The sequence below is a fragment of the Typopeltis vanoorti genome, chromosome 5 (genome assembly GCF_054136105.1).
Source record: "Typopeltis vanoorti isolate ZY-2024b chromosome 5, IOZ_Tvanoo_1.0, whole genome shotgun sequence".
NCBI classification, from domain to species: domain Eukaryota; kingdom Metazoa; phylum Arthropoda; class Arachnida; order Uropygi; family Thelyphonidae; genus Typopeltis; species Typopeltis vanoorti.
Window position 1 is genome coordinate 106,394,239 of NC_143553.1, and position 14,828 is coordinate 106,409,066.

At 36.2% G+C, this 14,828-nt stretch overlaps 1 protein-coding gene across 1 annotated transcript in view; it reads left to right on the forward strand.

Moving 5' to 3' along the window:
- Positions 1 to 14,828, forward strand: part of rg (A kinase anchor protein rugose) — a 1,380,990-nt gene that overhangs the window by 1,323,288 nt on the left and 42,874 nt on the right. The window contains exon 50 of the mRNA XM_090393458.1: positions 8,872 to 8,970. Coding sequence (XP_090249584.1) covers positions 8,872 to 8,970 — 99 coding nt within the window. The remainder of the gene's footprint in view (positions 1 to 8,871; positions 8,971 to 14,828) is intronic.

Sequence of the window (14,828 nt, forward strand, 5' to 3'; positions counted from 1 at the left end):
AATTCAAAAATAATATCTTTATTTACAAATAATTAATATTAGTGTAGATTTATGGTATTGCCTTAATAAAGCAATGCTTTATATGTTGATGGCTTCATTTATTGTTGTATTTGTCATATGAAGATCAATGTACAGTAATTTCAACAAGTAATCAACCATATCTGTTCTTGGGCTTTTAGTAATGGTTTCAGATTTTCAGCAGAGAAAAGTGTCTTTGTACACATCTGCCAAAACTATACTTTGCATCCTAGACCAGAGTTAAGGATGAGACAAATTATTATCCCAATAGTAACAGAAGCTAAGTTCTTGGAACACATTTTTGACAGAAAACATACATCCTTGGACTTGTTCATGAGCTAATGGAAAAGTGCAAAAAGAACAATGAATATTCTTTGCACTCAATGGGACTGCTTGCTTCATCTTTGTCGGTAGTTCAATTGAAATTTGCTTATTGGTCTCCAGCATATGTTCTGCAAGGGAAGTACCCTGCAATGGCTAGATCCTATCCATCATCAGGGTATATAAATAACTACCTGGTGCATTTCACACATTGTCTATTCAAAGTCTTTACATCAAATTTACAGGGAGTCCAAAGACTCATCAACTACACCAACACCATCTACCGCCGACCACCACCATTAGTATTTCCACAGACAATCACAAACATCCATGCCCATGGCGGGATTCGAACCCACATTATGCAGATTATGCTATTGGCATTAATGTTGATGACATTATCAGCACTGAACATAATTGTATCTTTTATGGCAGATTTGCAATCCTTCATGCAGCCTCTCTCTGTGCCATGTAAGGAAGTCTCATATTCCATCATCAGTCTACTAGCAGCTGTTTAATGTACACAAAGCAGAGTATTTTGATTTCTTAGCTGTCCATACATGGTTCAAGATCTGAGACTTTTTTCCTAACCACTTTGTCTCCAGTAGGATTCCATTTGAATTCAGTAACTACACAGCTGAGCTGCATGCCATGTTCTTTATATACCTTCTCCTCTTCTGTGTATGATCTGTATCTATTGCTTTATGATGTTTTAGAAGTATTGTATCAAGGGAGATATTGCAAATTCTAGGTCAGGAATTGTATTTTAATTAGAGCAGAGTTAATTAATCAGTGACAGTCATTAATCATTGGATGATGCACTAATCAATAAATTGCATGAGATTAAGGCTGAAATAAAGCATTGACAGTTTTGTCTATGTAGAAATTGAAGCAAGGAAGTTGTACTTGATAGGTCCCACATAGGTCACAGTCATCTTACACACTCATCTGTTGAGAGCTGATGACCTGCCTCTGTGTGAATACTATAACTCATCTTACCATACATCATATTCTGGTGCGGTGCCAGCTCTTCACTCAAGGGAGAAATGCAGTTTTTATTTTGCAAATGCTGTTGAGCCTGATGTTTCCATGTGGATTTTTTCAGGCCTGAACAAAATGCATGAAGTTTTTAAAATTTTTACAAAGAATTAATTTATACAAACGTATTCGATCATAAATGCTATTTATGTGGCGATATATCATCACTCAGTTTTTTAAAATTTGGTTTTTATACATAACATGATATTTACTCTTTATTTATTTATTTTTACTTCATGTACTACTGCTGCAAACTTTGGAATGTCACAGTATGACCTTTGCTGTCCTTGCACCAATAATCCATATAACAAGCAACCAGGTTCTTTAGTATAGAACAAGCAAGAGGTAAAAAAAAAAAAAAATTTGTTCATTACATTACTATCGTCAATGCCATCTTACTTTTCAAAGATGCTAAGTCTGCAGGAGCTTTGAAATAAGAAGTAATGGGTATCCTGTTCTGAGAATGGTAACAATGAGTACCACAATAAAATTCTAACTTTGTAAGAACATTTTTAAAAGAATAAATTCAATTGGAATACTATGCCATATGATACTGTACTGGATGGGCAGGGTAACTCATGCAAAAAAATCAGCACAGAATTTCCATTTATAATATTTTCCTCATAAAGTGGTTTATTTTCATTACTACTGTTATTCAGACACTGCTTTAGAGCAGACAAAGCCTGTGCTACAGTGTAGGAATAAACAGTGTACCATAACCATTTCTACAAAAAAAAAAAAAAATTGGAAGGAGAGAAACATATTCAAGGCTTAACAAATATGCTCACCTACTTGCCCATGGCTAGTAGATTCTACCAACGAGTAGCTACATACCAGAAAATAAAATATTTTTTATTTAATAAAAATGACTTTTTAAACAAAATCTTATAACTTTAAGAAACACATAAAGCAGTATTACTAATCAGTATATAGAACTACTGTTGATTTATTGAGACATATTATTATTATTATTATTATATGGGTACTCCATAGAGTCTAAAGACTCATCGCGAAAGACCCACTCTATCCATTAACACGATACCTCTTCTTAAACCTATTCACTGTTGGGGTGCTCACAACAATCTCTGGTAATCATTCCACTCATTTACCACTCTCCAAGTAAAGAACCTAATCTGCACACCCTCAATAACTACACTCTTAGACAACTTCGAAGTGTGACCCCTTGTTTTATCCTTACTCCCCATATATTGAACCATTTCTTCTGTGTCAATCTTATAGAATCCTTTAGTAACTTATAAGTTTTTATCATTTCCCCTTTTCTCCAACTGTTTAGCTAAACTCTGCAACCCACATGCCTTCAATTTATCCTAATAGGAAACATTACACAGCCTGTCACCAGCCTTTTCATACGTCTCTGAATCCTCTCCACCACTTTTCCGATCCCCAAGAAATGCAGGTGTCAATTTGTAGCTGAATCATAGCCTTATAAAGAGGGATAATAACCTCCCTATCTTTACTTATCAATGTGTTCTTCATCATCCAAGTAATCCTCTGAGCTATTTTGCCAACTCTTGCAATATATCCTTTGAATTTATCTACCATCACCCCCAGATCCCTAGACTCATCAATTTCCTATAAACTAGTACTATTTATTAATGGGATACAAAGTGTGTAATCTTTTCATCCCAAAGTGCATTACTTTACATTTTTACAACATTGAATTGATAACCATTTTCCTTTGCCCACGCTGCCAATTTATTCAAATCAAGAGCCTCCATAGCTCAGTCGGTATAGACAAAGCCCTTTGGTCAGAAAAACCTGGGTTCAATGATTGTTTATAATGTGAGGAACCTTTATCTGGTCTCTTTTGACTAAAGGTGAGTGTTAGCCAGTCTCATATGGAGGTAGAGTATTTTTTCACCTTGAAACTTGGGTTTTTTTGTCTATTAGAACAGGCAAATCGGCCCTGTGAACACACACACACACTGATTACAGCCATGAATACTTACAACAATATGTGGAAGAGATAAGGGTCCTCACCACATGTCATTATGTCCATAGTCAACCATGAGTCACATCATGGTGGCCAACCTCCTGTATAAGAAATGACACACAAATGGGTTGGGAAGATATCTACATCACCTTTATCAACTATTGCCCTCCCTAGTTTAGGATCATCGGAAGATTTGAAGGGGGATATTCAGTTGTTTAACTGAATATCCCCATTCAAATCTTCTGCTTTATTATTGATTACAAATTAAAGAGTAGTGGTCCTAGTACAGAGCCCTGGAGCACACTACTAGTCACCCTCATTTGCCTTGATTCCACTCCGCCATATAAATTGTGTAAATCTATCTATCAGCCACCCACTCCCCATCCAAGTCACCATCCTCATATCCATTCCCATTTGCTCCAACTCGTAATAGTTTTCAATGTGGTATTCTGTCAGATGCTTTTGCATAGTCCAGCAGTATCATTGTGTAGCCATTTCTTTTATCCATTTCTGCTGTCACTTTTTATAAAATGTGAATAGATTACTGAATCTCTCTTTTAAAAACCATCCCTGAATTTTACTTTTAACCAACTTTTCCAATACTGTAACCTCCACTCCAGAGATACTAATTTGTCTGTAATTTGCTAATTCTGTCTTGGAGCCACCTTTATGTAATGGAATTATTTCACCCTCTTTCCACTTCCTTGGAACCTTGCTAGAACTGAGACTTAGATTAAACAACTTCGTCACAGGTACTGCCAGTTCAATTGCATGTTCTTGTAACACACAAGCAAACATACTATCCAGGCCCAGTGCTGTATTCACTTTGATATTTTTCAATATACTGAGTACCTCCAGTTCATCTACCTCAACGTTCACATCAGTCTCTGTCACATCAGTAACTGCATACTTACTACCTGAATAATATGAGGTCTGACACAGAAAAAATGAGACTCTGCCTTCATTCATGACTTATTTTTCACGGTATTAACAACACCACAAACACTTTTATCAACAAATATGTTTTATTAACGCTAATATTTCACTGATTTTCAACTCAGCATCATCAGAGCACAACACACATGTAAACGCGACAGTGAGCGAGTGAAACAATATAATTGCAAAAGACAAAAGATCTAAAGTCCTATTTTTGGCGCCCTCTAACGAAAAAAAAAAAAAAAACAGTTATCCAGGAGTTTTTCTTAGGATAACCATCTCCCAAATTTTTGGCAAATTAATGCAACCATATTTGTTAAGGTTGGGAGAATTCTTCAAAGCCATTGCTGACTCAAAAAATAATCTTTCAGATCTATAACAACTCCTAAATAGCAAATTCGTTTTCCTCCATCTAATCCTGTGTGAAGGAGTGTCCGAAGCGTGGTTTGCCAGTCCCGACTTGCCATAGTAATAGTAGCGAATGTATCTTTCATGTTCTTCCAGGCGGATGTTCACTGATCTGCCTGTTTGCCCATAATAGGCCAAGTCACAGTCACATGGAACTTCATACACTCCTGGGTGTGCTAAAGGGTGAAGTTTATCCTTTGGCGAGCAGATCAGAGTTGCCAGCTTGACATGAGGTTTGAAGGTGGTGCGAAGGCCATGTTTCAACAATACTTTGGCTATCTTTTCCAATGTACCTCTGATATAGGGAATAGAAATGGTCATGTTGTATTCTTGTGTATTAGGGGAGGGCAGAGTAATGGGCCTATGTAGTATTTTATCTATTTTGTAGGGATTGTAGCCATTGGCGAAGAACGTATGGCGCAGGTACTGGAGTTCAGTGGTCAGAGCTGTATCGTTAGAACAAATGGCTCTGGCTCTGTGTGTAAGTGTTTTTAAAATGCCGTACTGTTGGACTGGATGATGATGTGATTGTTTATGTAGGTATCTTCCTGTGTGTGTGTAGGCTTTCTGTAAATAGAAAAAGATAGTGATCCATCTGAAAGGCGGGTGACTAATGTGTCAAGAAATGGTAAACAGTTATTTGATTCTTTTTCTACTGTGAAGTGAATTTTGGGGTGTTGGCTGTTTAGGTAGGTGATAAAAGCATCCAAAGTGTTTTGTCCATGGGGCCAGATGGCAAACACATCATCTACATAGCGCAACCACACTTGTGACTTGTATGTAGCTGTGGTAAGTACTTTGTTTTCAAAGTGTTCCATGTAAAAATTTGCTAACGGGGGAGAGAGGGGGGGAAACCCGTAGCAGTACTATTAATCTGTTTGTAGAATTTCCCCCCCATATAAAGTAACCTGCATTCATGGTAAATTGAAATAATTCAAAAATATCTGGGGGAAATTTAGACTTGATTAAATTAAGAGTGTCTATAAGTGGTACATTGGTAAATAGGGAGGTGACATCGAAACTAACCATTATGTCTGAATTTTTTAGGATTAGATTTTTAACCAGTGTTTTGAAATGGATTGAATTTTTTACAAAAGTAGAGGGGTTGCCAGTAAGAGGGGCAAGTGACTTAGCTAAATGCCGGGATACTGTGCCTGTATCTCTTTTTATTTAACAAATTGAGAAAACCAACTACAATCTCCTTCAAAATAGTTACCTTCTGAGTTGACACACAGCTGAATATGATGCTGCCAATGCTCAAAGCAATTCTGCAGATCATTTTCTGAAAGGCTGTGAAGGATCTCCATTGTTTTTGCTTTCACATCTTCTACCGACAAAAAATGGGTTCCTTTGAGCACCGGCTTGATCTTTGGGAAGAGGTAGAAGTTGAGGGGAGCCAGATCTGGCTAATAGAGTGGGTGCTCAAGCACAGTGATGTTGTGATTAGCTAAAAACTGCTTCACAGACAAAGTGTTGTGGGCTGGCGCATTTTCTTGGTGCAAAATCCAATCGTTTCTCCACAATTCTAGTCGTTTCCTTCTCACACGTTCACGCAGTTTCATCAAGACTTCAGGGTAATACTGCTGATTTACCGTCTGGCTGCTGGGAACCTACTCTGCCATTACAATACCCTGAATATTGCAGAAAACAATCAACATGGCCTTGAACTTGGAACAACTCGTGTACTTTTTTGGTCTTGGAGATGTTGCTGACCTCCACTGCATTGATTGTCGCTTGGTTTCCAGATCATATGTAAATATCCAAGTTTCATCACAAGTAATTACTGACTTCAACAAATCGGGTTCATCCTTAATGCATTGCAAAAGGTCCAAACACAGTCCCTTTTGATGTTCTTTTTGTTCATCTGACAACATTTTTAGAACCATTTTTGCAGAAAACTTTTTTGTGTTCGATTCGTTCATAAAAATGCATCGAACACTTTCCCTGTCCAAATGAGCTTTCTCAGCTAAAGCTCAAACACCCAACCTTCTGTCTTTTTGAATTACATCTTGCACATTTTTGATGTTGTCATCGGTAACTGCATTGTGTGGGCAGCCTGGGTGATCATCATCTTTCACGCTTTCTCTGCCTTCCAAAAATCGTTTGTGCCATTCAAAAATTCATGCACAAGACATGCACTCTTCATCGTAAGCCTCAGTCATTAATTGAAAAGTTTCCATCGCAAATTTCTTTAATTTCACAAGAAATTTGATGTTAACTCACTGTTCACTCTTGCACTCTAACATTTTCCAACCGAGGGTAAGAAAACGTCTATATTTGAACACGCCTCCACTCATACTGAGTAAAGGGATGGAGTTGAGCCTTGTCTCACGGTGACAGGTTAGAACGTGCTCTATAATAATCCCTTTGTCTCTCCACTCCCACTCTCCGTTCCCAAGGTATAGGGAACGGAGAGTTAGTCTCGTTTTTTTTTTTTTGTGTTGGACCTCGTATACCCTTGTAAAGTGATCACTTAATAATTGAACTCTTTCTTTTGCTTTTATCACTTTCCTGCAATTAGCACTGAGGCATGGATTATCTTTCCATAATCATTCTTTCTCTTTTGGATTTACTTTGATGCTTAGCTAATTTTCTCTCAAAATGTGATATAGCCTTCCTTATATTAACTCTTCTTGCTTGTGCTTTGTATTGCTAATGGGCATGCTGATCACCTTGTATTCCTTCCATAATGCTTTCTATTTTTGCAACTCCTGCTTTATATTGCTAGTCATCCACTTAATCCCTACTTGGTTTATCCTCCTGACCATGATTATGCACTCTGATGCTGCCTGGCTCAAACAATCCTTGACTGCTTCCCATGTACTAATGACATTAATTCCATGTAGTTTCTTATGTCATGGCATTGGTCCAGGTTGCCTCCTAAGTTTGTCATAATCACCAGCTTTATAGTTCTGCTTAACCTTTTCTTGACTGAAATTTCCACATTATTGAGCAACCTCCCAGGACAAGACTGCTTGTCACTTTTCCCTGATCAGAGGTAGAGTTGCTATTGTAATTATAGATAGATCTTCTGATGCTAATGCCAGATCCAGCACTCTCAAACCCCTCTTCACTTCCATCATGTGCTATTTCAGGTAATTATCCCCTAGTAACTGTATAAATTCCATTTCCATTTTGCCATATGCCCTTTTCTCCTTCCAATCTATATCTCCATAGTTGAAGTCCCCCATGATAATTGCCTAACCTGCACTCGTTGTTCTAATCTGCTGAAGCATGTTATTCACATCTTCTGGACCCCCCCCTCCCCCAGTTCTATGGCAGCAACCAACAATATATTTTGTCCTGTTGGCCTTTATCTCACACCAGACAGCCTTAAATGAACCATTTCCATCAGGTCTACAATCTTTCTTAATTTCTGTTTTTGTTGGTTGAAGTTCTTCAGCTATCATTATTAATGCCCCTCCTCCTGCCCTATTTCCTCTATCTTCTCTGAAAATATAATATTCATTACATTCTACATATTATTTACATACATACACATCACATTATTTTTAAAAAAATGGTGGTCTTGAGAAGGCACATTTTTTTGCATGAAGAGTAAGATTTTGCATAATTTGTCGAGCCTTGATCATATTAAATATGCTCTCTGATTTGAGAAGCATGTTATATCAAATTAACTCTAACTGATCTGTAATGAAAATTTTTCACAATCATTTTCATGATTATGATAATTATGAAACATTCATTATTAATTTTTGGGAATGAATTCAGGAGTGAATGTTCAAGATACCAAGCAATTTTAAACCTGGTTTTACTCCATTGTTTCCCAAGTAAGCAAACAGACAAAATGTCAAGTTTGCGCCTGCAATTGATGCAAGACTAGCTGATCCTACAGGTAGTGCAAGACCAAGGCAACTCGTGGTAAGGTTTAAAATTGCTTGGTATCTTTAACATAATTATACCCAAGTTAAAAATACTCAGGAGTGAATGTTGAAATAAGCAATGAAAAGTGATACCACACTGTGGATATGAGTCTCAACTGAAAATGGACTCTGGTTTAAGACTTAATACTGTGTAGGTTTGATAGCATCAGCTGTTCATTTATAGCTGCTATTCTGTCTTTCTGGTTTAAAGAAACCAAAATAGTTTTTTACTTAATATCATTCTACAAAAGACTGTTTTTATTGGTAAGCCAAAATTGATTTTTGCTATATATTTTAATTAAACTGTCATCACAGATGTGCCAACTCCACGTGCTACATTGACAGGACATGAAAATGAAGTGGGATGCATTGTAGTATCTGCAGAATTAGGCTTGGTAGTTAGTGGATCTAAAAGTAAGTACATGTTCTATATGCATAAGCTTTCTTGCATTTATCATTCTCATCTGTTAGAAAAATTATATTATTTGTAATTAATATCACTGCTATAAAATTAGTTGTATGAAAGCTAAGAAGTCATATGTCACTGGCCTTGAGTTCATATCCCATGAATCTTTGTAAGTTTTTGGGTGATAGATTATTATGACATAGCATGAAATCACCTAAAAATAAAGAATCTCATTAATTGAATTATTACTTGAATAAATTATCAAGAGAATTGACTGAATTTGAAATACCTAGTTATCCCAAGATTATTATTATTATCTCAGACCTCCAGGGAGTCAAGAACTCATAGAGGAAGACTATACATCACCCAAGCTAGCTGTCATATCTTCTCTTAAATTCATTCACACTAGATGCACTTGCTACTCCTAAAGGCAAACTATTCCACTCAATCACTGCTCTTGAGAGAAAAACCTAGCTTTTATAATTTCTTGACTGCAAACAAATTTAACTTCCATGGATGCACCCACGTTCTCTCTCCGCACTTTCCATATAACAAAAAATTTCATCATTCAAAGTATCCTATAACACTCGTTCAAAAGTTTATAGACCTCTGTCATATCAACCCCCTCTTTCTCCTGTTAACCAGAGTCGGTAATCCACATACTCGCAATCTGTCCTCATAATCTAAATCCCATAATCTGGATATAATGTTTGTAATTCTTCTTTGCACCCTTTCCACAGTTTCTTTATCCCCTTGGAACCAGAACACAAAATCTGTGCACAATAATCCAGGTGGGGTCTTATCAAGGCTTTATAAAGAGGCAAAATGACATCCCTATCCTTAGAGGATATTTGCAATGTTGAAGCGAACCTTGACAGGTTCACTTCAACATTGCAATTATCCTCTGAGTTGTATTTGCAACTTTTGCTGTGTGACCTTTGCACTTCAAATTCCTGTCCACCATTATGCCAAGATCCCTAGCCTCATCAGTTTCTTGTAGCATAAGCTCACTGATATAATATGCCACTGGAAATCTCCTCATACCTCCAATAACTTTACTTTACTAACATTAAACTGATAGCTATTTTCATTTGCCCAAGTTTCCAGCCTATTCAAATCATTTTATAAGTGCTGGATATCAGTAACCTGATTACCTGCCTATCTTCACATCATCAGCAAACAATTGTACCTCTCCTGTTTGACCCTTCCTAATGTCATTAATGTATAGATTGAACAACAATGGTTCAAGGACTGAACCTTCGGTTACATTGCTTGTCACCTTAAATCTGCAGATTCCCCCCCCCCCCTCCCATATATCACTTTATGATATCTTGTCTTCGATAGCTTGTCTTCAAGAGTCAGGTGTGCTACAGTAATTCTCCTTCTCCATGGTCCAGGACAGTGCCCAAAAAGAAAGTTAGCCACCACCACACTTACTCTGATATCTGTCTGTCCACCATCCACTGATCCAACTCAAGAGTTTATATTCCAATCCCATATTCTCCAGTTTATGCAACAGTCTTTCATGTGGTATCCTATCAGATGCTTCAGCAAAATCCAAAAGTATCATAGTGTATCCATTCCCTTTATCCAACTTGGCTATAATAGTGTTATAAAATATGAGCAAATTGCTAAAACGTGGCCTTCCTTTAGTAAATCCATGCTACTCCTTACAGAGTATAGCTTGTTTGTCTACCCATTTCTGTATGTGAGTTCTTATCAACTTCTTTAAAATCTTCACTATCGTACCAGAGATACTGATAGGTCAGTATTCAGACACATCGGTTTTTGTACCAACCTTGTACAATGAAACTATCATACTTTCTTTCCATTCCTGTAGTATCATTCCTGAGCTGAGACTTGAGTTATACAAACATGTGAAAGGCCTGGCCAATTCAGCTGAACATTCCTTTAGCAAAGTACTGATATTCTATCTGTCCTTATTGACAAATTCTTATCCAGATTATGCAATAGCTCTTCAACCTCACTCTCATGCACCTCTGACTCTTCATCCAATGTAGCAGTAGAACTGTATACCATGCTACATACACCTGGTTGATATATCTTAGCACATCTATTTCACTCCCAACCTATATATTCTTCAAACACTAGGGATACATTCAGATACCACCTTATTTAAGCACTTTTTTCAACGATTCCCATGCATTGCTAACATTTTTCCCATTCAATAACATATTATGGAACCAAAGATAGTATTCTCCTAAGTTTATCATAATTTCCAGCTTTGTAGTTCAGTATGTAACCTGTTATAATGGGAACATCAGTATAATTAGATACTTCCCAAGGAAGCACAGCATGATCACTGTCACAGTGATCCTAACAGGTAAAATAGTCATATTCAGTATGAACAAATCTAACACTCTGCCCTCAAGTTCCTTCTTTCACATGCTGCTTGAGAAAGTTGTCTCACAATAATTCAGTAAATTCCTCTTCATTCTTATCAAGAGATTTCTCTTCTACCCAATCAGTGTTTGGATAATTAAAGTCACCCATAAAGATCACTCATTTAGTACCCATAAGTCTAAATCGATGATGGTTTCTTCGTCTCCAGCAACTGAGCTGCCAGGTCAGTAGCAATACCGTACCATATATTTCATTTTGTTAGCCTCCACTTCACACCAGATAGTCTCGAACTCAATGCTACATGGGACGTGTAGACCATCATTGTTTTCTTGCATTTCTACCCTAACTGGACTTAAGTCGTTTGATATCATTAGTAATACTCCCCTATCTCTTCTGTCATTCTTAAAAATAATATACCAAGTTTATTGATCCCAGTTACCAAATCTGATTCTAATAGCCAGGTTTCACTAATGCCAACAATCTTAGGCCACATCATATTCAATAAAGCAACGAACTCCATCCATTGTTTCTGATGCTCCTGGCATTAGTGTATAGACATAACAAATTACAACATAACTTATTCTTATAATTAGATATGCAGTCTGTTTGGCCTTGTTGTAGAACTTTCTCTTTTCCTTTCCCAGACATATCCAAAAGGTCCAAACCCAAATTAGGGCCAAATGTCTACTTGCTCTAGTTTTGTAGATATGCATTTTGGTTTGTAGATAAAAATAACCAGTAACTTCAGCCCATACTTAGACTGCAATGATTTTAATCAAACAGAATGGAATATATTGGATGATTGGTGCTGAACAGAATGAAAAAAAAAAAAAAAGATAGAGTGATTCTGTCCAGAGTAGAGCAATTTAGCTCACAGATGCACTTCAACTTCTATCTCACAGATGCAATATTTTGATGCTGTGTCTTTTCTACAGGTACTTTGATGATCATTGCTCCACTGAACTAGCAACCATCATCGCTCCACTTTCTGTTAGGCCTTTAAAACAAGACATAGTTTCCCAGCATCTCTTTTCATTGCAAAAGGGATGCTGGGAAACTATGAAACAAAAAGCTAAAAACAAAAACAATTGAACCTGCTTCCCTTATTTCTCTTTTATTCTATCTATTCCTGTCCTCTGGAACAATCTTCGTCATGAAGTATTCTCAGACTACTACCTGTAGCTCTTCAAACAAAACATCAATTAACTTCTATCTCAGTTCTCACCAACACCCCATACACAGCACTTAAGAACTTGTATATCCTTTGACATCTCATGTATGGGATCAACATATAGCTGTATATCCAGTGGTGAGCTATGGAAATTTTAACAAAGGGCTCACATTGGCGAGCAAAAAAAAGGGAGGCTAACTTAGCCCTTATAATACTTATATTGTGACTGTGTAGAGCTTCTGACAGATATGATAATTCCTGCAGGGTATCAATCATTAATACTAAATCTTTTAAAAATTCCAAATTGAGAACTTGGTTTAAAAAGCCCTTATATTTATCGTTCGATGCAAAATGCTTGCATAAAGCTGGGTAATTTCTCCACACAGCAAGAGCCGTTCGTAAACTGCAAGCTGCCCATTGTGGTCCAAACACGCGGCCGATCATTAAAATTTTGACACCAAGGTCTTTTGCAATCGTATTTAATTCTCGTTAATTTTTTTGGTGATTGATGATAAAATGCATATAATTTATTCATAAATATTTCAAAATGATTTATTTCTTTAATGTTTTTTATCGAATCGTCTAATGCTAATTGTAAACGATGAGCTACGCAATGCCAAATCACAATGTTGGGAAATTTTTGTAGAAGTTTGATTGCGATACTTGATTTGTTTCCTAACATTAACTAGCTCCATCAGAATAAAATGCAATGAGGTGATTTTTTAAATAGTTATCAGAAAATCCATATGAATTTAAAGTAGTAATTATAGTAGCATGTATACATTCTGTGGTGGTATTTTCTAGTTCTACAAGATTATTAAACAAGAAGAACGAGGGGCTCACGCTAGTCCCTTATAGCTCACCACTGTATATATCTACTCTCTCTCTATATATAAAAAGATAAGCCAAAATTTGAAACGTTTTTATGTCACGTTTTTTGTCTTACCAGCCCGGAACTCGGGAGGTTGGGTGCCGGAGGGGGGGGGGGGAAAGAGCCCTCCTAGTATATATATATATATATATATATATATATATATATATATATACTATATATATATATATATATATATTGAAATAGCCACTATAATCATAACTGAAATTCCACAGGAGTCTTGCAGCAACAAATTTTGATTCCTTAATGCTATGCTACCAGAAGACTGTTATATGTTCAGTCAGTTCTAGTTGCCAGCTAGAGGATTTTTTTAAAAAAAAGTAAAATTAATTAGTCACTCTTTGGTGCAGGCAAATATTATATTTATATCTTGGAAAAATTGCAAAACTCACACTATTTCAGACAGTAATACAATTACGGTTTAAAATCATGATATATCAGAATTCATCTGACGTACTCTTGCTCCCGGTGTCTTTAAAATTATCGCTAGTCATGAGCTCGGTTATCGGTGGTAACTATGAATAGAGAATTGCTGCCCATTGATTTGAAAACATGATTAAGCTTACGAGTTCTGCTCACTGACTTTTGAAAATAAAAAAAAGCCTTAAAGGATTTATGTATTTATATTCATTATTCAATTAATTTATTATTTTAATTATTTTGTCTGTATTAGAGCTAAAGGAACAAATTTGTTAATTATGTATATATTAGTTATATAACTAATATATACATAATTAATAATACAGGAGCACAGAGACTTAATAAGATTCCCTCCTAAAACTGGGACATTTGAAAGCAGTCATTCTTATTTACATGTGACTGATGAATCAGAGTTTTATAGCTGATATATATATATATATATATATATATATATATATATATATATATATATATATATATATATATATATATATATATATATATCATCATTAATTTCCTGATATGTATCCTCAACTGGTGTTCAGGTTACTATGACAGCACCACATGATTACGATTGCATCATTAATAATCTCCCATCAACAGTTTTCCTCCAAATTAATCTCTTTTCAGCACTCCAATGTCTACGAGAGTCTACGAGAATCCAATGTTGTAGTATCTAACATTTCATTCTTCTAAGGCATTTCTGACTGAATCAATACTGAATCAATCCACCTAGCCTTGGTCTTCCTCTGGGTCTTTTTCTTGCAAAACTGTTTTGCTAACCTTTCCTCTCCCATTCTGTTTAAGTGAGCATATAACCTTAGATTAGAACTGCTCACACATTCTTGAATGTAAACAATATCAAGTTCCTTCCAATTGTCTTCGTTTTTAATATGATTCTGCTACTGATGCCATCTGTTCAGGCCTCTAATATTTTTAAGAACTCTAATATCTGTGGTCTCTGATCAAATGCTTTATTTCTAACCCAACTCTCAGATCCATAGCTTAAAACTAGTTTG